The 24,344-nt window shown below is 51.9% G+C and overlaps 1 protein-coding gene across 1 annotated transcript in view; it reads right to left on the bottom strand.

Annotated features, from left to right (window-relative positions):
• Positions 1-2,269: 2,269 nt before the first annotated feature.
• Positions 2,270-24,344, bottom strand: part of LOC144949906 (uncharacterized) — a 48,847-nt gene continuing 26,772 nt past the window's right edge. Inside the window, exons 7-10 of the mRNA XM_078879890.1 lie at positions 12,660-14,017; positions 4,920-5,382; positions 3,476-3,586; positions 2,270-3,444 (exon numbers count right to left, since the gene is read on the bottom strand). Of these exons, the coding sequence (XP_078736016.1) occupies positions 2,357-3,444; positions 3,476-3,586; positions 4,920-5,382; positions 12,660-14,017 (3,020 nt within the window). The 3' untranslated portion in view covers positions 2,270-2,356. The remainder of the gene's footprint in view (positions 3,445-3,475; positions 3,587-4,919; positions 5,383-12,659; positions 14,018-24,344) is intronic.

The following is a 24,344-nucleotide window of genomic DNA, read 5'->3' on the forward strand; positions in this document are numbered from 1 at the left end:
CCCCCTTGGCACAGCGACGACCCCCCCCTACCTCCACTATCCCTCCTACCCCCCCAACCCCCAAATTCACCCCCCCCCACAGCTTTTCCACCGCCACCACATTAGGAAGCCGCTGGGAGCTGCGCGATGCACTTTCAAGTCACCGTCCACATTGATGAACTAATTTCTTTAGAGCTGCTTCTCGTTGTTTGTTGTTGTTTAGTTTGTAGTCTCGCCCGCCCGCCCGACCGCACCTCCGGTGAACGCGGCTGGCTACAGTACGGTGTGAAAGAAGTTCAACGCACGGACTCGCGTACCGGGAAAGTAAAGTGCAGCCTCAGCACCGTTTTTTTTTTTTTGGGGGGGACAAGGGCGCCGCGACCTTTCACGTCACAAGCTCCAAACTCACGATCTGTGCGTCCGGTCGCACGCTGGTGCCGGCCGACGAAATCGCCGACATCCGCTGGCCGCCTCTGGCGCGCCAGACGCCGGGGGGATCCGATCGGCACGACAGAGCCGAGCTAGCGCCACGAGCGAGATTCAACCGAGCCGTCGGTGAGCGCTGCTTCTGCCACTCCAGACAGAAGACGCGCTACGACGTGCGGAGTAGGGGCGCGTTCACAAACGTACCGGGCTCCTGGGCCGCCAGCCCCTAGGTTGGCTCAGCATTAAAAGGGAGCGCCCGCCGGTGCGGTGCGCAGACATCGCCCCGGAAACAGAAGGGAAAGTCAAAATAAGAACCTTCCTATCATCGGCACTGGAGCTGTCCACTTTCAAATGTCGATTGAAATACTAATTTCTCTAGAACTGCTCTTTCGTGTTTAGTTTGTTGTCCTTACACCCCCCAAGCACACGACCCTCTGCCGCACCTCCGATTATCACGGTTGGCTACGTACGGCGCGAGAGAAGCTCAACGTGCACACAGCGCCGCTGACCCACGCGTCAGCCTGCGTGACAGCGAAGTCGCCCAGAGGAACCAATCAACCCCCCCCCCCCGTCAACACCCCCCCCCAACCACCCCCCTCTCCTCAAACCCCCCTCCCCCCATAAACCGCAACCCCTCCCCCCCGTCAAAAACCGCCCCCCCCCCACCCCCGCCAATCGGCCCCGCCACTCCGTCAACCGCGATTACAACCTCGCTAAAGTAAACATAGTTCTATGCTTATACAGGGTAGGGGGGTGGCAATGTCTATACAGCGAAGGGCGACAACCGCCTCATCGCCACCCCCCCACCCCCGACACACCTCGTCCCTCCCACATAATTCCCTCCGACAGCAAAGCCCTCGGCAAGTCGTTCGCCCGACGACCGGGACACGGAGAAACTTAAAAAAGAACCCGGCAGGTTCGCCCGAAGTTTGCTGATCGACGCACTTATCTACAAGGCCCCTACGGGAACGCCCCTGAGGCTCGGAGTGCTTCAATAATCAATTATAATCAAGTCGACGAGTACCTGGACCCACCCACCCACCCGCCCGCCCGCCCACCCACCAATCCAACCACCCACCCAACCAACCACACAACCACCACCCTGGGCGGCACGGGTGTCCACCCACCGCCGCGTCACCGTCCGAATTAAGCGACACACCGATACGAGAAATTTGGGGGGGGGGGGGGCGGCACGGCCGTTAAACTCCTTTACCGTTCCAATGACGTGGGTGTGTACGTGTGTACGTGTGTACGCGTGTGTGTGTACGCGTGTGTGTACGCGTGTGTACGCGTGTGTGCGTGTGTGTACGCGTGTGTGTACGCGTGTGTGTACGTGTGTGTGTACGTGTGTGTACGTCGTCGGGTAAAAAAACTCAAACCGAGTAACTGTAGCAGTGCCGAGGGCTCCGGCAATACCATGCGGGGAGGGCGAGTGGCAGTTTTTTTTCGCCAGTGGGCAGTGGTGGTGTGGCGACGCTTCTCTGCGGTGAGTAACGTCGTCCTTATAACGACAGCGGCGCTGCTGCTGCTGCTGCCACGCCTCTCTAGAGAGAATTAACGGCGTGCCGCTGGGCGCGTTCCGAGATTTGGCAGTGAACGGAAGCAACCCACCGACCCACCCACCTACCTAACGACTCAACAAGCCACCCAACAACCCATCACCCACCCGACAACCCACCCAACGACCCACCCAACCGCCCCCCCACCCCCCCCACCGTGTCATTCCTCGCACCAGCCAAGCACCGACATCTCCGGCGCGACAACCACGCCCCCCTTCCCCCCCCCCCTCCCCAACCGCCACCCCCCCTGACCAACCCCCCCCCCCCACCTCCAATTCCAAGCCCCCCCCCCCCCCCCCCCCCGATTTTTGTGGCCGGCACCATCTCGCGGTCCGGGCCTCCGTCGCCGTGCCGGCTTGTTGACCGCCAACCCTGCCGGTTGCCCCCAGCCCTCAGCCGCTGAGCCAGTTCTTGTGAGCGCCGCCGCCGGCCAGCGAGGAGCCGTCCGGCGACGGCGCCGAGTCGAAGGAGAACTCGAAGCCGGCGCCGTCGAGCAGCAGCTCGCTGTGGATGATCGAGTCGACGTCGCAGTCGAGGCTCCCGTTGAACATCTCCACGTCGAGGTCGCAAGGGAACCTCGGCTGCTGCTGCTGCGGCTGCTGCTGCTGGTGGTGATTCAACTGCTGCTGCTGCTGCTGCTGCAAGAAGCCCGCGTCGCCGTTGGGCAGCGACGAGGAGAAGGGGCCCGTGGCGGCCTTGTGGAAGGCGGGCGAGGAGAGGGAGTTGCCCAGGTGGCTCGTGGCCGTAGGCAGGGACGACGCCGACGCCGCCAGCTCCGCCATCCTCTGCTGCTGCTTGTGGAGCAGCAGTAGCTGCTGCTGCTGCTGCCTCTGCTGCTGCTGTTGCTGCTGGTGGTGGTGGTGGAGCTGCTGCTGGTGGTGGTGGAGGTGGAGGTGGCGGCCGAGGTTCGGCGTCGCCTGCGACATGAGCGGGTCGGCGTGCGTGAGCATCGCCTTGTTCATCCGCGGCTCGTCGTCGCCATCCAGCATCAGCATGGCCGCGGCCAGCGACGACGACGGCGGCAGCGGCGGTGACGCCGCGGCCAACGCCGAGTTCTGCTGCTGCTGCTGCTGCTGCAGGGAGAGGCTCAGCGAGTCGAGCAGCTCGTCCATCATGGCCTCGTTGAGGCCGAAGCCTAGCCCGTGCTGGTCGTCGTCGTCGTGGTGGTGGCGGTGTCGGCGGTGGTGGTGGTCGGCCACCTCGGCCCGCGAGCCACCGAAACCCATGGCCTGCTCGGCGCAGCCGGACGTCACCATGGCTTCTTCGTCGTCGTCGGCGTCGTCGCAACGACCGCCGCCACCCTCCTCCTCCTCCTCGTCGTCGAGGCGGCGGTGGTGGCGGTGGTGGTGGTGGTGGTCCACGGCCGACAGATCCGGCAACAGCGAGCCGCCGACGCCGAAGTCGCCGTCGTCGTCGTCATAGTCGTCATCCAGGTCGGAGGAGTCGCGCTTGCGGCGGGCGGGAGCCGGGGAGAGGGGCCCTCCCCCCCCGCCCCCCCCCTCCTCCCCCGCCCCCCACGCCCCCCGCGCTCAGCGTGCTCAGCGTGCTGGCGTCCGAGCTGGCGCGCGTGCGGAACTGCGTCCACGCGTCCAGATCGTCCGGCGGGCCAGGGCCTCCAGTGTCTACGAGGTCGGGGGGTTGGGTGAGGTGGGGGGGTGAGGTGGAGGTGGGGGGTGAGGTGGGGGGGTGAGGTGGGGGGGTGAGGTGGGGGGGTGAGGTGAGGTGGGGGGTGAGGTGGGGGGGTCAGGTGGGGGGGTGAGGTGAGGTGGGGTGTGAGGTGGGGGGTGAGGTGGGGAGGTGAGGTGGGGGGGTGAGGTGGAGATGGGGGGTGAGGTGGGATGGGCGAGGTGCCGAGGCAGGTTAGAGGCACACAGTCCACGATCACCACACAATCTCCGGTCATCATCCTGGCAATAGCTGCGGCTTCTGGCTGGCCATCGAACCAAGACGGTTACCGCACAGACACCCACGCCCATACAGACCCACACAGACCCACAGGTGGGCACGGTGGGCTACGTACGGTGCGAAAGAAGGTCAACGTACACAACAACAATAGCAACCGACATTCGCCACTAAGTGGCGGTGACGTCACCACGACGCTTGTGCCAGGCTAGGTGCACGTTGAGGCCACGTGAAGTGTCGAACAGCCTGCTGGCAGGAGGTCACGGGGCAGACCCAGGTGCCACGGGTCGACTGACTGAGATGAGTGGCTGATGCACCACCTGTGCCCCCTACTGTGCCAACTTGCTGTGCTTTCGCCACTCGCTGATACCAGTCATCGGCAAGTCCACTCAGACCCACAGATTAGCACGGTTGGCTAAGTACGGTGCGAAAGAAGTTCAACGTACACACACAGACACAGAGACCCACAGCCACCCAGACCAGAGGTCGCAAACGGGTTTTGATTTCTTACCCGTACCCGGCCGCACCAGGGTCGCAAACGGCTACCCGTACCTGGCCAGGTACGGGTAGCCGGGTATCGGGTAGGGTACGGGGATCGGGAACCTGATTGCGACCTCTGGGATGAAGCCATGTTGCAGGCGGGGGTGGGTTGATTCTAGGAACTTGAATTGTGAGAAGAGACAAGACGTTGGGAAATGAGTGACAAACGGTGACTCACCAGTGACTCACGGTCTACTCGTACCCGTACCCGGCCACACCAGGGTCGCAAACGGGTACCTGTACCCGGCCAGGTACGGGTAGTCAGGTATCGGGTAGGGTATGGGTATTGGGTACCCGATTGCGACCTCTGACCCAGACCCATAGAGACCCAGAGCCACCCAGACCCATAGAGACCAACAGAGACCCACAGAGACCCACAGCCACCCAGACCCATAGAGACCCACAGATTACCACGGTTGGCTAAGTACGGTGCGAAACAAGTTCAGCGTACACACACTACATGCGTACGTGGCACCAAGAGCATCGCGGCCGCTCACCGCCCTCGCCACTCACCGAGCGAGAACGAGAGGATCCCCGCCCCTCCAGTGACTCCCCCCGCTGCTCCCCCCGCGGCCGCCGCTCCCCCCACCACCCCCACGGAAGCCGCGGCCGTGGCGGTGGTGGCCACGGTGGCGGCCGCTCCCTTCTTGCGCGCCGCCTTGCTGCGGCTGCGCGCCAACTTTCCGTTGCTGGCGTCCATCGACGTCGCCCGACGGCGCCCGGGTTTCGAAGCCCGGGCCGCCAGCGCGGCCGACGCCGCCGACGCTCCGCCGGGGCCCGCCGGCGAGGAGATGGAGGAGGTGGACGTGGCAGCGGACGACGCCGCCGACGACGACGAGGAGGAGGAGAGGGAGGCGGAGGAGGAAGGGTCGGAGGCGCCGGGAGCGCTCACCGTCCACCAGGAGCTCTTGCCGGGCCCCTCGTTCTGGACGCGGACAAAGCGGCTGTGCAGGGAGAGGTTGTGGCGGATTGAGTTCTGCGGGAGGGACAGGGAGGCAGGGAGACAGCGAGGGACAGGGAGGGAGGAACAGGGAGGGAGAATTAGCTGTATTCATCACTACAATGCACAATTTATCACAGTAATGGAGGCAGAACTGCTTCTTGTTGTCGTTGTGTTTAGTTTGTTGTCATTCCCCCACCACCTCCCGAATTGCGCGGTTGGCTACGTGCGGTGCGAAAGAAGTTCAACACCCATACACACACACAGAGGACCCACAGACACCCAGACCCACAGAGACCCACAGACACCCAGACCCATAGAGACACACACAGAGACCCACAGACACCCAGACCCATAGAGACACCCACAGAGACCCACAGACACCCAGACCCATTGAGACACCCATAGAGACCCTGAGACACCCATAGAGACCCACAGACACCCAGACCCATAGGGACCCATAGAGACCCACAGACACCCAGACCCAGAGACACCCACAGACACCCAGACCCACAGAGACCCACAGACACCCAGACCCATAGAAACACCGACAAAGACCCACAGACACCCAGACCCATTGAGACACCCACAGAGACCCACAGACACCCAGACCCATAAACACACACAGAGGACCCACAGACACCCAGACCCATAGAGACACCCACAGAGACCCACAGACACCCATACCCAGAGACCCACCCAGAGACCCACAGATTAGATTACACACACACCACACCATATACTGCATGTGCGCGGGATAGAGTGTTGTCCCCCCCGTTCATTTCTCTCCGGGTTGCTCCGGTTTCCTCCCACGGACAAACGCTCACCGATTGGCTGAAAACGGCTGAACATATAGAGGGCAGCAGAGCTGGGGCAACTCCTTGTAGTGCTGGCTCCTGACCGCCTGGCTGCTGCTGCTGCTGCCTGCCAGCTTTGCCTGTGGCTGCTCAGCGATTGTGAGATGCAATCTGCATGAACGGCCACCATACAAATCGTGCATTGTAGCGATGATTATAACCGCAATGGCGCCACGGTGGCTAGGAGATGTTAACTACCTCGCCTGATACGCAGGAGGCTGTGGGTTCGATCCCGACCCTGACGTCTGCTCCTTTATATATGGGAGTCAGCGTCTCTCTCTCTCTCTCATCATCATCACGGTGGCTAGGAGATGTTAACTACCTCGCCTGGTACGCAGGAGGTCGTGGATTCGATCTCGATCCTGACGATGCCTGCTGCTGTATATTTGGAGTTTGCGTGTCTCTCTCTCATCATCATCATCACGGTGGCTAGGAAATGTTAACTACCTCGCCTGGTATGCAGGAGGTCGTGGGTTTGATCCCGACCCTGAAGATGCCTGCTGCTGGATATTTGGAGTTTGAACATCTCTCTCTCATCATCACGGTGGATAAATGTTAACTACCTCGCCTGGTATACAGGAGGTCGTGGGTTCAATCCCGACCCTGAAGATACCTGCTGCTGTAGATTAGGAGTTTGCGTGTCTCTCTCTCATCATCATCATCACGGTGGCTAGGAGATGTTAACTACCTCGCCTGGTATGCAGGCGGTCATGGGTTCAATCCTGACCATGACGTCTGCTCCTGTATATTTTGGAGTCAGTGTCTCTCTCTCTCTTTCCCCGTGGTCGCGTGGATTTGTCTCCGGGTCCTCTGGTTTTTCCCTTCACATTTATAATCAACGTCACCCTGGAGTGAGAAATCCATTGCAGAGCTGCGCCTTAGCTCTTGTCTGCGCTCTCTCTCTCTCTCTGGTATGGAATTCAGGAATCCATTCCCACGGGATGCCAAATGCGCCTGCCTGGGGTTCATTTCTTGTTTCATACCCTACCTCTAATTAATCTGACAAACAAACAAAGGAGTTGAACTCTTTCAGGACCATCAGGATATCGGGTTCAGCCACATCTGGCGGAAAAAATAAAAAAAACCTCGGCCTGCCCACATCTCCATTATTTTGCTGCTAGAAATGTACGAATGCCGAGGGTCACTTTGTTGAGCGGCTATCATTTGTGGTAGGCGGGTTCGCTTCTGCAATAGTAAGTAAATATAATAAAATGATCACGACGTTTCGATTGCAACACAAGCAATCATCCTCAGGTGTGAAAACCACCGCCACTTTTTTCAAATTTTCTTGCTGTGGTTTTCACACCTGATGATGATTGCTTGTGTTGCAACCGAAACGTCGTGATAATTTTATTGTTTTATTTTTTATTATTTCCCTTCTACGTGACTTTACCGAAAGAACCAAAAATATAGTTTGTATATATTTTTTATTGTTATAGAATTTTTTTTATCACATTGGTAACCCAAGTGACGTTACAAATGATTACAATCTAAGCTCCTCGGGTTTCTCACCTGGTTATAAATAAAACGAAGCCACACTACTGTATGTATAGGTCGCGTAATTATATTACACCACACGAAGTGCTCGCCAGAAACTAACCACACACTCACACACTACCTCGCTGCCGATCCCATCACGGAGCTATAAACCATCATCACACGGCACTCCGCCAGTCATCCTCGCCGCAGCAGCAGCGGCTTTTGGATCAGCAGTCGTGCGCTGCCAGATGATGTATACACTACACTATACACTACACTACACACGACAACTATCACAACTTTATACACTACTATACCCTATACTATACACTGCTATACACTACACTATACACTATACTACACACTACTATACACTATACTACACACTGCCATACACTACACCATACGCTACTTTATACTACTAAACATTATATTATTCACTACAATATACAATACTATACACGACACTATGCACTACACTATATACTACACTACACTATACACTACATTTACACGATACTATGCACCACACTATACACTACACTATACACCGCACACTATACACTACACGATACACTACTATACCTTACACTATACACTGCTTTACACCACACTATACACTACACGATACACTACTATACCCTACACTAGACACCGCTTTACACCGCACTATACACTACACTATACACTACACTACTATACCCTACACTATACACTGCTTTACACCGCACTATACACTACACCATACGCTACTTTACACTACTATATATTACACTTTTGGCTGGCCATCAAACAAAGACGGTGGTCACCGCATCATCGCTCGGCACTTTCAGATGCGCTTCTGCGGCCGTCTGTAACGCTCCTTCCCTTCCTTCCGATCTTAGGAAGCCACTGGAGCTATGCACTTTAAAATCATCCAGATTAACAAACTAATTTGTTTATAACTGCGTTTTGTTGTTCTTGTGTTAGTTTGTTGTCCTTCAAACGCACCTCCGATTAGCACGGTTGGCTACGTATGGTGCGAAAGAAGTTTAACATACACACACTATACACTACAATACACACTACAAAATACACTACGCTATACACTAGCATACACACTACACTATACACTACAATACACACTACACTGCACTATACACTACAATACACATTACGATACACACTACACTATAATACACACTACACACTTCAATATACACTATACTATACAATACACACTACAATAGACATACCACTATACACTTCAATACACACTACACTAAACACTACATTATACACTTCAATACACACTACACTATACACTACATTCTACACTACACACTACACATTACACTATACACTACAATACACACTACACTATACAATACACTACAATACACACTACACTATACAATACACATTACACTATACACTACAATACACACTACACTGTACACTCATTCTACACTATACACTACATTCTACACTATACCCTACACTATACACTACGATACACACTACACACGCGCGTATATGGCAGACACCAGCCCTCCCACCTTTGACCGGAAAACACAGGCAGCAAAGGTCACCCAACAACACAAGGGGTCAAGAGGTCAGTCGTCGCCATGACCTTAACATGTAAACTCGTAATCGGCGGCCTCTCAGCTACCATGAAGGGCCCAGTGCCCGAACCCATCGCCTGTTTAAGAACCTCCTATACTACACTATTCAATACTATACACTACACAATACACTACACTATACACTACACTATACAATACTATACACTACACTATACAATACTATACACTACACTATACAATACTATACACTACACTTCTATACACTACACAACTATACACTGCACTATACTATTCAATACTATACACTATACTATACAGACGCTGTCTTTCCGACAGACCTGTTCTTCACCTGAGGACGGCTGCTTGCGTTGTGGCCGAAACGTCGTGAGATTTATTTTATTATATTTATTTCATTTTATTATTTCCCTTCTACGTGACTTTACCGAAAGAACCAAGAAGATGAATCCCTGCAGTCACGAAAGCTTTAAATCGAAAAACTATACTATACACTTCACTATACACTAAACTAAACACTACACTTCTATACATTGCACAACAATACACTACACTATACACTGCACTATGCACAAAATATACACTCATATACACTACACGATACAACAAACTGCATGACACACTACCATACACTACACAACTATACACTACACTAAACACGATACTATACACTACTATACACTGCACTATACATGTACACTACACTATATACTATGGACTACACGATACAACATAAACTACACTATACACCACACTATAAACTCCTATGACCGGACCCGTTGCCCGTTTGCGAACGTTTACTTTCGAGGTCACACAAGAGCGTCGTCGTCACTGACGCACACAATGATTAGTTTTCTGCGCACCGCAGCCAACACACCAGCAACACCGGAATTGCCAAATTACCGTAAGACCTCTCGCTCGCCACGTTTAGGTTATTTAGATTGTTTGGCTGCTACGAATTTGCCCAGGTTTTAAAACGTAGACTTTTGCGACCAATGTTATTCCTGATGGTTTGTTTTTGAGGGGGTGGGCTGTTTTGGGTTGGGTTTATTCTCCAACACACAACTGGTTAGTGCTGAACTAGGATACTACTCTATACACTACACAATACACTACACACTACACGATAATTGTAAACGTTGTAGTGGGTTTACTCTCCAACACACAACCGGTTAGTGCTGTACAAGTACACTACACTATACACTACACTATAATTGTAAACGTTATAGGGAGTTTACTACCCACCACACAACCGGTTAGTGCTGTACTAGTACACTACACTATACACTACACTATAATTGTAAACGTAATGAATTGGCCATGTTCTGTTTACGTGACAAACCCTCATACTAATTGGCTATGCCGGGTGGTGGCGGGTTTGACGACACGTTTCATATTTACGCGATCTAACCCAAAATAAACCCTATTTATGTACACATTTCCAAGTTATAAGGCCACTTTGTTGAACTATCATCTTGTGGCCAGGTCGCTTTTTAAACAAAAGTTAACACCTCAGTGGGCTTTGCCTGGTAAGATAAAAATAGTCTTCGGATTCCTCTGGTATAAATAAATGAAATTCATTTCCGATATATGGTGTAGTGTATAGTAGCGTAGTGTAGTGTATCATAGTATATAGCGTAGTATATAGCGTAGTGCATATTGTAGTGTATGTATGTTGAACTTCTATCGCAACTTACTTAACCAACCCTTCTCCCCCCACCCAACAAAGATCCCTCATATAGCCTTAACAGACTGTAGGGGCAAGTGCTGTTAGCAAGCAGCACCTACGAAGGCCGGCACGGCACACGAGGTGATGGGTGGCCAGCACCACGCCCGACCGCCTTTGTCTCCCCAGTGACGATGTTTTACACACCGCACCAGGTACTCATTTGAGGCTGAGTCGACCTAGGGGAGGTTCAGATAACTGTCACTGGTGTTGGCCGTGAGCGAGAATCGAGCACGGGTCGCCGGGTTCGTAGCGCAGCGTAGCGCTGACCGCTACACCGCTCCCCACACTAACAACGGCCATTCACCACTAAGTGACGGTGACATAGTGACGGTGACATCACCACGGTGCATGTGCCAGGTGCACTTTACGGCCTTGTGAAGTGTCGAAGGCTCGTTGACAGGTCACGGGACAGACCCAGGTGCCAAGGGCTATCTGACTGAGATGACTGGCTGATGCACCACCTGTACCCCTACTGTCCCAGCTTGCTGTGATTTAGTCGCCCGGCGCTCCGCTCGTTGTTGTGAGCGTCGCTCCACTGCCCTCCGCTGTTGCTGGAGGGCGACTTGCCTCCAACTGCCCAGTAGCCTCAAGGTGCACCTAGCCTGGCACTGCCCAGGAGCGTCCTTCAAGAGCCTCCCCTCCACAGAGGCCGATCTTGGCACCGCTGGTACCGGTCTTCGGCAAGTCCACTCAGCTCCACATCCTCCTGTACCGCATCAGCTCCATCTCTTGTGTGTTCGCAGGAACGGGTATTAGTAAGTGTGTGTTCGAATGGCGGTTGTTGGTGTGTTCGTAAGTGCGGGTGTTAGTGTTAGTGTGTGTGTTCGTAAGTACAGGTGTTAGTAAGTGTGTGTAAGTACAGGTCTTATTAAGTGTGTGTGTTGATAAGTACGGGTGTTAGTAAGTTTGTGTGTTCGTAAGTACGGGTGTTTGGAAGTGTGTGTGTTGATAAGTGCAAGTGTTTGGAATTACGGGTGTTAGTGTGTGTTCGCAAGTACGGGTGTTCATAAGTACGGGTGTTCGCAAGTACGGGTGTTCGCAAGTACGGGTGTTAGTGTGTGTGTTCATCTCAGTCAGTCGACCCGTGGAACCTGGGTCTGCCCCGTGACCTCCTGCCAGCGGGCGTTCGACACTTCACGTGGCCTCAAGGTGCACATGGCCTGGCACAAGTGTCGTGGTGACGTCACCACCACTTAGTAGCGAATGGCGGTTGTTGTTGTTGTGTTAGTAAGTATGGGTGTTTATATGTTCAGATGTTCATAAGTGCGGGCATTTGTAAGTGTGGTTGTTAGTAAATGTATGTGTTCGCAAGTGCGGGTGTTAGTAAGAATTGTGTTTGTAAGTATGGGTTTTGGTAAGTGCGGGTGTTCCTAATTGCGGGCGTTCGTAAGTAAAGGTGGTTCGCAGGTAGGGGTGTTAGTAAGTGTGTGTTCGTAAGTACGGGGTTAGTAAGTGTGTGTGTTCATAAGTACGGTTGTTTGTAAGTGCGGGTGTTCGTAAGTACGGGCGTTCGTAAGTACGGGCGTTCGTATGTCAGGCGTTGGTAAGTGCGGGTGTTGGTAGGTACAGGCGATTGTAAGTTCGGGCGTCCGCAAGTCGAGGCATCCGCAAGCGCGGGCATCCGCAAGCGCGGGCATCCACAAGTCAAAGCGCTCGCACCAACCTCACCTTCCACCCGGCCGAGCTGTTGCTCTCGCCCTTGTCGCGGAAGTAGGGCACGCTCCGCACCATCCACTCGTAGATCTGCGCCAGCGTGAGCCTCCGGTCGGGCGTGCTCTCGATGGCGTGCGTGATGAGCTCCGCGTATGACAGGTTCCCCCACGCGTTGCGCCTCGAAGACGTCTTGCGCGGCGGCACCGCCACCACCACCGCCGCCAGGCCCGGCGACACCGCTGTGCCGGGGGTGACGGTGCCAAGGGCTACGGCACCCGCAGTTCCAGCCGCTGGTGGTGCCACCGCAGAACCCACGGTTCCGGTGGCACCCGCTGAACCCATTGAGCCCAGGGACGCGGGCAGTACGGACGCAGATCCTACAGATTGGGCAGCACCAGCAAATCCTACAGATTGGACAGCACCAGCAAATCCTACAGATGCAGCAGCAGACCCTACAGATGCAGCAGACCCTACAGATGCAGCAGACCCTACAGATGCAGCAGCAGATCCTACAGATGCAGCAGCAGACCCTACAGATGCAGCAGCAGACCCTACAGATGCACCAGCAGACCCTACAGATGCAGCAGCAGACCCTACAGATGCAGCAGCAGACCCTACAGATGAAGCAGCAGACCCTACAGATGCAGCAGCAGACCCTACAGATGAAGCAGACCCTACAGATGCAGCAGCAGACCCTACAGATGCAGCAGCAGACCCTACAGGACCCGCAGCAGACAGGAAGAGCCCTCGAGGTGCCAAAAGATCCCCAGGAGCTGAGAGCGACTCCACTGCTCCCATCATCATCACGTCAGCGGCCGCCTTAGCTGGTGTCGCTACGACCATCAAAACTACCGCTCCTCCTCCTGCACCTCCACACAGTCCAGGTTCGACTCCAGGACCAGGGGCAGCAGTGGCAGGAGGCGGCTGAGGCTGAGAGGGTGGTGAGGAAGAAGACGCTGGCGGCAATATGGTCGTTATCATCATCTGGAGCTTGGGGGTGCCATTATTATCATCGTCGTCGTCTTCGTCATCATCCTCGTCCACCTCCTCGTCGTCGTCGTCTTCGGCCGCCGGCGACTCGAGCGACGCCTCCTCCGTCTCGTCGGCCTCGGGCCGCCGCAGCGGCCACGTGCACGACCTGGGACGCGCCTGCGGGGCGAAGAAGTCCGCGTCCGAGTTGGAGACGGGACCACGGGTCTCACCTCGTCCTCCATCTCCTCCTCCTCCAACACAACCACCACCTCCACCACTACCTCCACCACCACCAGCTGCTTCATCACCACCACCTCCTGCTCCACCACCACCTCCATCACCTCCATCACCACTACCACCTCCACTACCACCACCACCAGCTCCACCTCCACCACCACCAGCTCCTCCACCACCATCACCAGCTCCACCACCTCCTACTCCATCACCACCTCCACCATCTCCCTCCTCCTGCTGCTGTTGCCCAGACGCTGCGAGTAGGCCTCGCGAAGCCTCCATCGCGTCGCGAGCGCTCAGCCGCCTTCAAACCCCCGACCCGGCCCCGCCCCCACCCCCACCCCGCCGAGGTGTTGAGCGAGCCGCCCCGCGAAAGGATCGGGAGCCGAAACGTCGCCTCCGTCAGCCGCCAGCAGCCCGCCTCTCCCGCTCAAACGAGACGCCAACGCGACTCGTAAACAAGGGCGGCCATTTTGTGTGGGGGGGGGGGTGTTGAGGGAGGGGGCGGGGCTGGGGTGAGTTGGGGGGGGAGGGGGCGGGGCGGGGGTGAGTTGGGGGGGAGGGGCCGCTAGGGGGGCGGGGCAAGGGTGAGTTGGTGGGGCGGGGCCGCTAGGGGAGGCGGGGCAAGTGTGAGTTGGGGGGGAGGGGCCGCTAGGAGAGGGCGGGGCTGGGGTGAGTTGGGGGGGGAGGGGCAGCTAGGAGGGGGGCGGGGTTAATCGCGTTTTGTATTTCTTAGTGCGGATTGGCTGAGCGCGCGCGGCCAATCGGATCGCGCGCGCCGCCGCCCGAGGCTTATCCGTTGTGCGGTTTGCGAAGCGGTCGGCCGCGCTGTGGTGGTGACGTCATCTCCCCCCCACCCCTCCCCACCCGCCGCCGTGAAGCCCCTCCTCCCTAATTAATATTCAGTATAGGCCGCTAGGCGGTGATGTCATCGGCTTCCCCTACGCAGCCCCCACACCAACAGTGGCGTGCGCGCGCAGCGCAGTGAAGGCCCACCCCCCTCATGAATATTCAGTATACCCTGGTACGCGGTGACGTCTCCACGCGAAGCCCCGCCCACCTCATGAATATTCATCACTTGCCACTGAAATTATCCGCAAATAAATGTTTGACTTAAAACTTTGGTGACTGCAGGAATTCATATTCTTGGTTCTTTTCGGTGAAGTCACGTAAATAGAAAACAAAAAAAAATATAAATACAAAATTAAAATTAAAAAATAAATTTAAGAGAATAAGTTTAAAATAATAAAATCAACTTATTATTAAAATGTTATTTTTATTATTTCAATAAAAACACTTTTTTTTACAAGACTATGTACAAATAAACACAGCGATTTTAATCTCAGCAGATATAAGGCCCACCGAGGTATGAACTTATTTTTCAGAAGCGACTTAACGTGTGGACATTTATTGCAGTAATGCAAAATAATCTAAACGCCCGTTTCTAAATAATTAATATTTCCCGCCTAATTAATATTTAAGAGAGTGACGTCACCACTAGCACGCGGTAATCACTAAGTCCCCGCCCACCTAATTAATATTCATTAAAAAAACCCCCAAGAGACGGTGACGTCACCGCAACAGCTGAGGTAAGAGGGGGTCGATCCCCGGTGACGTCACCGTCTTGGCTGGGAGGGGGAGGGTGGAGTTATGTTAATGAGATGTGGGGGGAGGAGGGGTGGGGGTGTTGAAGTGACCGAAAGCGCTCATTGGTCAGAACGCGCGAGTAGACACGCCCCCTACTCCTCCCTCCCTCCTACCTCATGAATAATTAATGAGCTCCGTGTTTACAAACAAAGCTGCATCATCAGCACGAGCCGCCACGTGGTCTCGGTGATGACAGTGGCAGAACTCGGCACACGTGACATTACAAAGGTGGGGGGGGGGGATAGGCGACGTTTCGGGCAATGGGGCCGTCCATAAATGACGTCACGCACCTAGAGGGGGGGGGGGGTCAGACATTTGTGACGATGTGTGACGAGGGGGAAGGGTGGGGGGTTGAGAAATGTGACGTCACATCAAAATGCGCAACTTTAAATTAATATAAACAACACGTTCTGCTTAATTGAATAGACTTTTTAATAAATGTTTTCTCCTACAACATCAGAGTGCAGCGCCACATTAAATACGCACCACAATGACAATAGTTTAAAGCGATTTGAAGCATGTTTTTTTTTTGGGGGGGGGGGCAGAGCTTTGTGACGTCATATTTGAGGGGGGGGGGGTCTGACTTTTTGTGATGCCGTGTGACAAAAGGGGGGAGGGGGGGTCAAAAATCGTCCAAAATCGCGTGACGTCATTTATGGACGGCCCCCAGTCGAAACGTCGTGAGAATTTTTTTTGTTTTATATTTGTATTATTTTATTATTTCCCTTCTACGTGACTTTACCGAAAGAACCAAGAATATGAATCCCTGCAGTCACTAAAGCTTTAAATCAAAAGGTTGTGCTAAGTCGGGTGGGGAACCTTTTTTCTGCCAAGGGCCATTTGAATATTTATAACATCATTCGCGGGCCATACAAAATTATCAACTTAAAAATTAGCCCGTTATATTTGGTCAAACATTTAATTAACTCACCCCTAATGTGATGGCTGGAACAGACCAAATGATTTCGCGGGCCTTGTACGGCCCGCGGGCCGGACATTCCCCACCCCTGTCAGTTAAGATGTTCAAACACCAAACTGAGACCCTTTGCATGGAATCACATCATCGCATTGTCCACACACGGTGCTTGTGGTGAACATACAAAAAAACACGTTAGTAGTAGGTTTTTACCCTTTAAACTGGTACAAAACTGACACCTTTCTATAAGGCATCATGTTTGCAATCACCACAACACAAGTAGTCAAAATGCAAACAAAAAGAAGCAACTCTGATAATGATAATAATATGCACTGTCCTTGAAGTTGATTGGTCCACACCCGAGACGGCTTTCTTTAGAGCCTAGTCCCCATTGGTGTTGGACCAGATGACACCAGAAGGCGCACAACTCAAACACAGTGCAATATCAGAGTATTGAGAGCTCGGGGTAAGCATTTACACTATGAGATCTCTTTTACCAGTGGCAAAATATAGTAGTAGGTTTTTACCCTTTAAACTGGTACAAAACTGACACCTTTATACAAGGCATCATGTTTGCAATAATCACAACACAAGTAGTCAAAATGCAAACAAAAATAAACAACTCTGATAATGATAATAATATAGTGTAAATGCTTACCCCGGGCTCTCAATACTCTGAAAGTGCACTGTTTTTGAGTTGTATGCCTTTTGGTGTCATCTGGTCCAACACCAATGGAGACTAGGCTCTAAGGAAAGCTGTCTCGGGTGTGGACCAATCAACTTCAAGGACAGTGCATATATTATCATTATCAGAGTTGTTTCTTTTTGTTTGCATTTTGACTACTTGTGTTGTGGTTATTGCAAACATGATGCCTTGTATAAAGGTGTCAGTTTTGTACCAGATTAAAAGGTAAAAACCTACTACTATATTTTGCCACTGCTAAAGGAGGTCTCATAGTGTAAAAAAACACGCTCTGGTGAATGCAGTGACACGATTCCTTGCAAACGGTTTCAGTTTGGTGTTTTAATATCTTAACATAACTTTTGTTTTGTTATGGCCAAGGCCGTAGCCATGGAGTCAACATTGGGGGGGAACAAATCTTCCAGGGGGTCCCAACCCAGAAAAATATCAAAATTTGAAAACTCATTTCCTGCCTAAAATATTCAGAAATTCACTAACACATGGGATGGACTTTTTATTTATTTTTTACAATAATGTCTTAGAGTGTCTTGTATTACATTGCTCTGTTTTAACTTTTTTACCATTTCTTGTTTCATTGTACGTAATGGCAAAGATTAGGGATTAATAAAGTACAACCATAACCAGAATCATATAAACAGAAATCTATGCATTGATTTATTTGAAGACAAGTCCAGATATTGTGGCCAAGGTTTAGCAAATTGTTGTTTTTATTTATATAGCATAGCAATTTTTTACAGCAATATATTGGGGGGATACATATGTCGGTGACGTGCAGGGCGTCTTCTTCGAACGCTGGGGAGCCGGAAAAGCCCCTTTCTGTACCAGCGTGGACGGCACCCTCGTGGTGTTCACCTTCTGAAGCGCTCGCTCGTCACCGTGGCGTGCGCGATGACCACCACCACCACCACGTGGCTTTTCTTTCGTGTTGTGCGCGGCGCATTTAGCGCCACAGCACGTGGATTTGTAGCGTTTGTTTTATTTGTTTGCTGGTGACTTTGTGTATTTCGTATCGGAATCGCCTCCAGTGCTGTTGCTGCTGGCGGCTATGAAAAGTTGTTTAAAAGTCAAAAGTCTCTTCAACGCTCTCCAACTCTTTCCAACTCTCTATATATCTCTAACTCTCTTTCTCGCGAAATCACACTCTCCCACTCTCCCCTCAACGCTCTCTTTCAACGCTCACTCTCCCTTTTATAACTCTCTCTCTCTCCCACTTTCTCTCTCTCTCTCTCTCAAACTCTCTGGATTTGTAGCGTTTATTTTCATTTGTTTGCTGGTGACTTTGTGTGTTTCGTATCGGAATCGCCTCCAGTGCTGTTGCTGCTGGCGGCAATAGGAAGTTGTTTAAAAGTCTCTCTCTCTCCTGCATGGAAAATGGGCGAAATCTACGTGTTCGACATTGGCCTACAATGAGGGGGGGGGGGGGTAAGGCAGAGGTCGCAAACGGGTTTTGATTTCTTACCCGTACCCGTACCCGGCCGCACCAGGGTCGCAATCGGGTACCCGTACCCTACCCAATACCCGGCTACCCGTACCCGGCCGGGTATCGGGTAAGGTACAGGTACCCGATTGCGACCTCTGGGATGAAGCCATGTTGCAGGCGCGGGTGGGTTGATTCTAGGAACGTGAATTGTGAGAAGAGACAAGACGTTGGGAAATGAGTGACAAACGGTTACTCACCAGTGACTCACGGCCTACCCGGACCCGTACCCGGCCGCACCAGGGTCGCAAACGGGTACCCGTACCCGGCCGGGTACGGGTAGCTGGGTATCGGGTACGGTATGGGTATCGGGTACCCGATTGCGACCTCTGGGGTAAGGGCAGCTTGCAGTCCGTTATCGATGGACCGCTGACGGCTGAGGTCCAGCAGAGGGCGAGACAGACCGAAATAACGCGCGTCTCGTGGCAGGCAGACAGCATACGGCAGCTTTGACCCCGCGTCAAACTGAATGCCACACGTTTGGATTAGAGCTCAAAGTGAACGTTTTTTTAAATATTTGTTTTACTTTACCACAGTGTGTAAGGCTCCAACTGAGCTGGCGTGTAGCTCTTCATCAGATCCGACCCGATCATCGCACAACTATAACAATTTCCTGCGGAGGGAGCTGGTAGGAACGTTGGGCTGCTCGGTCAATGGCCAGGGTCAACGGCGGCGTGGTGTATTCCGCAAATATGGCCGACTGTGAGGGCGGGCACAAGCCGGCGTGAGTAGGTTAAACGTTGAGTTTTATAAGGGCACCACGGGGTGACCAGCCCCTCCCCACCCAGCCCCACCCCTCCCACTCACCACCCAGCCCCACCCTTCCCACCCAGCCCCTCCCCACCCTCCCCACCCAGCCCCTCCCCACCCTCCCCACCCAGCCCCTCCCCACCCTCCCACCCCCACCCAGCCCTACCCTTCCCACCCAGCTCCTCCCTGCCCTCCCCACCCAGCCCTTCCCCACCCTCCCCACCCAGCCCCACCCTCCCCACCCAGCCCCTCCCCACCCTCCCCTCCCCACCCAGCCCCTCCCTCCCCACCCAGCCCCTCCCTGCACGACGGGCGGACGGACAAAATAATCCCCTGTGGGCTGGTGTAACCAGGAGGCTCCTACCAGTATCAGAATAGTATACTCTTTGTTTTTTTTTGGTAAAGTCACGTAGGTATAAAATATAATTAAATGGACCCTTGAGCTACACCAATTTCATACCTTTTAAAACAGTCTGCCTCAGCAGCAGACCGCGCTATCCCACCTGATGACGGTCGCTTGTGTTGCGCCCGAAACGTCGTGATTTATTTTATTTTCTACCCACGTGACTTTATCCTTGCAGTCACGAAAGCTTCAAATCAAAATTATATCAGAATACGTTTAACCCTTTCTGGCAATAAAACAGGAGTTGTGTTAAGATGTTAAAACACCAAAACGTAAACCTTTTTCATGGAATCATGTGACTTTATTAACCACACGCGGTTGTTGTGGTGAACATGCAGACACAAACCATGCTCTGGACGTTTTGGCTTTTTAAAATCCTTTATTTAATCTTTTATATTAAGTTCACTTGCTTGCTTGCGTGCTTGCGTGCTTGCTTGCTTGCTTACGACCGTGCAAATCTTTCGGTCGTTTTTTAACCCAGTTCCCGTGATCCAATCGAGCTGACATTTTCCACACAGACTCGTTGTGCGTGACAATTAATGTTCGTGAAATTTTTTTTCCAAAATTTTACACTTTTTAGGACAAAAATATTATATTTAATTACCAATTGCTTAATGGTGCCATGCAATCATCTGACCCATAGGTGGCAGCCATCTCAAGCCAGAGGACGAGAGGACTCTAGCCGCTACGCATATAAAGGATTTATAGTGAAAAACTTTGTTTTTACGGGTTATACTTGTATTAAGTTCGCTTGCTTGCTTGCTTGCGTGCTTGCGTGCTTGCTTGCTTGCTTACGACCGTGCAAATCTTTCGGTCGTTTTTTAACCCACTTCCCGTGATCCAATTGAGCTGACATTTTCCACACAGACTCGTTGTGCGTGACAATTAATTTTCGTGATTTTTTTTTTCAAAAATTTTACACTGTTTAGGGGAAAATAAATAAATATTTATTTACCAATAGCTTAATGCTGGCAGACAATCATCTGACCCATAGGTGGCAGCCATCTCAAGCCAGAGGACGAGAGGACTCTAGCCGCCACGCATATAAAGGATTTAGAGTGAAAAACTTTGTTTTTACGGGTTAATTTTTTTGTTTTGCTGTGACTTCCGCCCTCCGGGTTTCCCAAAGCTCGTGCCGAGTGCGCTCTCTGAGTCGCACCACGCGAGGGAATGTCCCGCCGAAGCGGACGTGGAACTGTAACAAGTATAACCCGTAAAAACAAAGTTTTTCACTATAAATCCTTTATATGCGTGGCGGCTAGAGTCTTCTCGTCCTCTGGCTTGAGATGGCTGCCACCTATGGGTCAGATGATTGTCTGCCAGTATTAAGCAATTGGTAATTAAATATTTAATTTGTTTTCCCTAAACAGTGTAAAATTTTTTAAAACATTTTTCACGAACATTAATTGTCTCGCACAACGAGTCTGTGTGCAAAATGTCAGCTCGATTGGATCACGGGAAGTGGGTTAAAAAACGAGCAAAAGATTTGCACGGTCCTAAGCAAGCAAGCGAACTTAATATAAAGGATTTAAAATATATTCGCCTGTGGAGGACGCAGGGATCGATCCCGCGACCTTTGGCATGGGAAGCGAGGGCGCTACCAACTGCGCTACTCCGCCACGGCCTGTTGAGGGGTTACGCTCTGGGCTCTTATACTGTGACGTTCAGCCAAAGCGATGAATGAGTTCTATTTGAATATATGTAAAATACATTTTTTTTGCCTAAAAAGTGTAAAATTTTGGGAAGTTTTTTTCACGAACATTAATTGTCTGGCACAACGAGTCTGTGTGGAAAATGTCAGCTCGATTGGATGACGGGAAGTGGGTTAAAACACGACCGAAAGATTTGCACGGTCGTAAGCAAGCAAGCACGCAAGCAAGCACGCAAGCAAGCAAGCACGCAAGCAAGCAAGCAAGCACGCAAGCAAGCAAGCGAACTTAATATAAAGGATTTAAAAATAACTCTCGACTTGAAGCTTACGTGATTGCAGGAATTCATATTCTTTGGGTCTTTCGGTAAAGTCACGTAGATAATATACTAATAGGGTTTTTCCACTTTTTCTGGCAACAAAAGTGACACCTTTTGCAAGGAATCATGCTAACATTAACCACAATACTTGCAGTCAAATGCAAACAAAAAACAATACTCTGATAATTTATGCATTGTCTTTGAAACTGATTGGTCCACATCAGAGACAGCTTTCTTTAGAGCCGAGTCTCAAGCGGTGTTAGGCCAGAGACGCCAAAAGGCGTACACAGCACATATACGATGCCACCATCAGAATAATGAGAGCTCGGGGTGAGCAGCTACATCATGGGACCTCCCTTTACACGGTGGGCTACGTACGGTGCGAAAGAAGTTCAACATGCAAGCATACATACCGTGATGCTGGTGATGATGACACAAACTCCATACACTCTGTAGGACAGGGGGAGATTATACAAACTCCACTCTCTCTGTAGGACAGGGGGAGATCATACAAACTCCACTCACTCAGTAGAACAGCGGGAGATCATACAAACTCCACTCACTCTGTAGTACAGGGGGAGATCACACAAACTCCACTCACTCTGTAGAACAGGGAGAGATCACACAAACTCCACTCACTCTGTAGAACAGGGGGAGATCACACAAACTCCACTCACACTGTAGAATACGAGGAGATCACACAAACTCCATACACTCTGTAGGACAGGGGGAGATCACACCAACTCCACTCACTCATTAGGACAGGGGGAGATCATACAAACTCCACTCACTCTGTAGGACAGGGGGAGATCATACGGACTCCACTCACTCTGTAGGACAGGGGGAGATCATACAAACTCCACTCACTCACTCTGTAGTACAGGGGGAGATCACACAAACTCCACTCACTCTGTAGAACAGGGGGAGATCACACAAACTCCACTCACACTGTAGAATACGAGGAGATCACACAAACTCCATACACTCTGTAGGACAGGGGGAGATCACACCAACTCCACTCACTCATTAGGACAGGGGGAGATCATACAAACTCCACTCACTCTGTAGGACAGGGGGAGATCATACGGACTCCACTCACTCTGTAGGACAGGGGGAGATCATACAAACTCCACTCACTCACTCTGTAGAACAGGGGGAGATCATACAACCTCCACTCTCTCTGTAGGACAGGGGGAGATCATACAAACTCCACTCACTCTGTAGGACAGGGGGAGATCATACAAACTCCACTCACTCTGTAGAACAGGGGGAGATCATACAAACTCCACTCACTCTGTAGGACAGGGGGAGATCATACAAACTCAACTCACTCTGTAGGACAGGGGGAGATCATTCAAACTCCACTCACTCACTCTATAGGACAGGGGGAGATCACACAAACTCCACTCACTCTGTAGGACAGGAGGAGATCACACAAACTCCACTCACTCTGTAGGACAGGAGGAGATCACACAAACTCCACTCACTCTGTAGGACAGGGGGAGATCATACAAACTCCACTCACTCTGTAAAACAGGAGGAGATCATACAAACTCCACTCACTCTCTAGGACAGGGGGAGATCATACAAACTCCACTCACTCTGAAGAACAGGGGGAGATAATACAATCTCCACTCACTCTGTAGGACAGGGGGAGATCATACAAACTCCACTCACTCTGTAGGACAGGGGGAGATCATACAAACTCCACTCACTCTGTAGAACAGTGGGAGATCATACAAACTCCACTCACTCTGTAGGACAAGGGGAGATCATCAAACTCCTCTCACTCACTCTGTAGGACAGGGGGAGATCATACAAACTCCACTCACTCTGTAGGACAAGGGGAGATCATCAAACTCCACTCACTCACTCTGTAGAACAGGGGGAGATCATACAAACTCCACTCACTCTGTAGGACAAGGGGAGATCATCAAACTCCTCTCACTCACTCTGTAGAACAGGGGGAGATCACACAAACTCCACTCACTCTGTAGGACAAGGGGAGATCATCAAACTCCTCTCACTCACTCTGTAGAACAGGGGGAGATCATACAAACTCCACTCACTCCATAGGACAGGGGAAGATAATATAAACTACATTCACTCACTCTATGGGACAGGGAGAGATCACACAAACTCCACTCACTCTGTAGGACAAGAGGAGATCATACAAACTCCACTCACTCACTCTGTAGGACAGGGGGAGATCATACAAACTCCACTCACTCTGTAGAACAGGGGGAGATCATACAAACTCCACTCACTCTGTAGGACAGGGGGAGATCATACAAACTCCACTCACTCTGTAGAACAGGAGGAGATCATACAAACTCCACTCACTCGGTAGGACAGGGGGAGATCATACAAACTCCACTCACTCTGTAGAACAGTGGGAGATCATACAAACTCCACTCACTCTGTAGGACAGGGAGAGATCATACAAACTCCACTCACTCTGTAGGACAGGGGAAGATCATGCAAACTCCACTCACTCCATAGGACAGGGGGAGATCATACAAACTCCACTCACTCTGTAGGACAGGGAGAGATCATACAGACTCCACTCACTCTGTAGGACAGGGAAAGATCATGCAAACTCCACTCACTCTGTAGAACAGGGGGAGATC

The sequence above is a fragment of the Lampetra fluviatilis genome, chromosome 55 (assembly GCF_964198595.1).
Source record: "Lampetra fluviatilis chromosome 55, kcLamFluv1.1, whole genome shotgun sequence".
Taxonomy (NCBI): Eukaryota; Metazoa; Chordata; class Hyperoartia; order Petromyzontiformes; family Petromyzontidae; genus Lampetra; species Lampetra fluviatilis.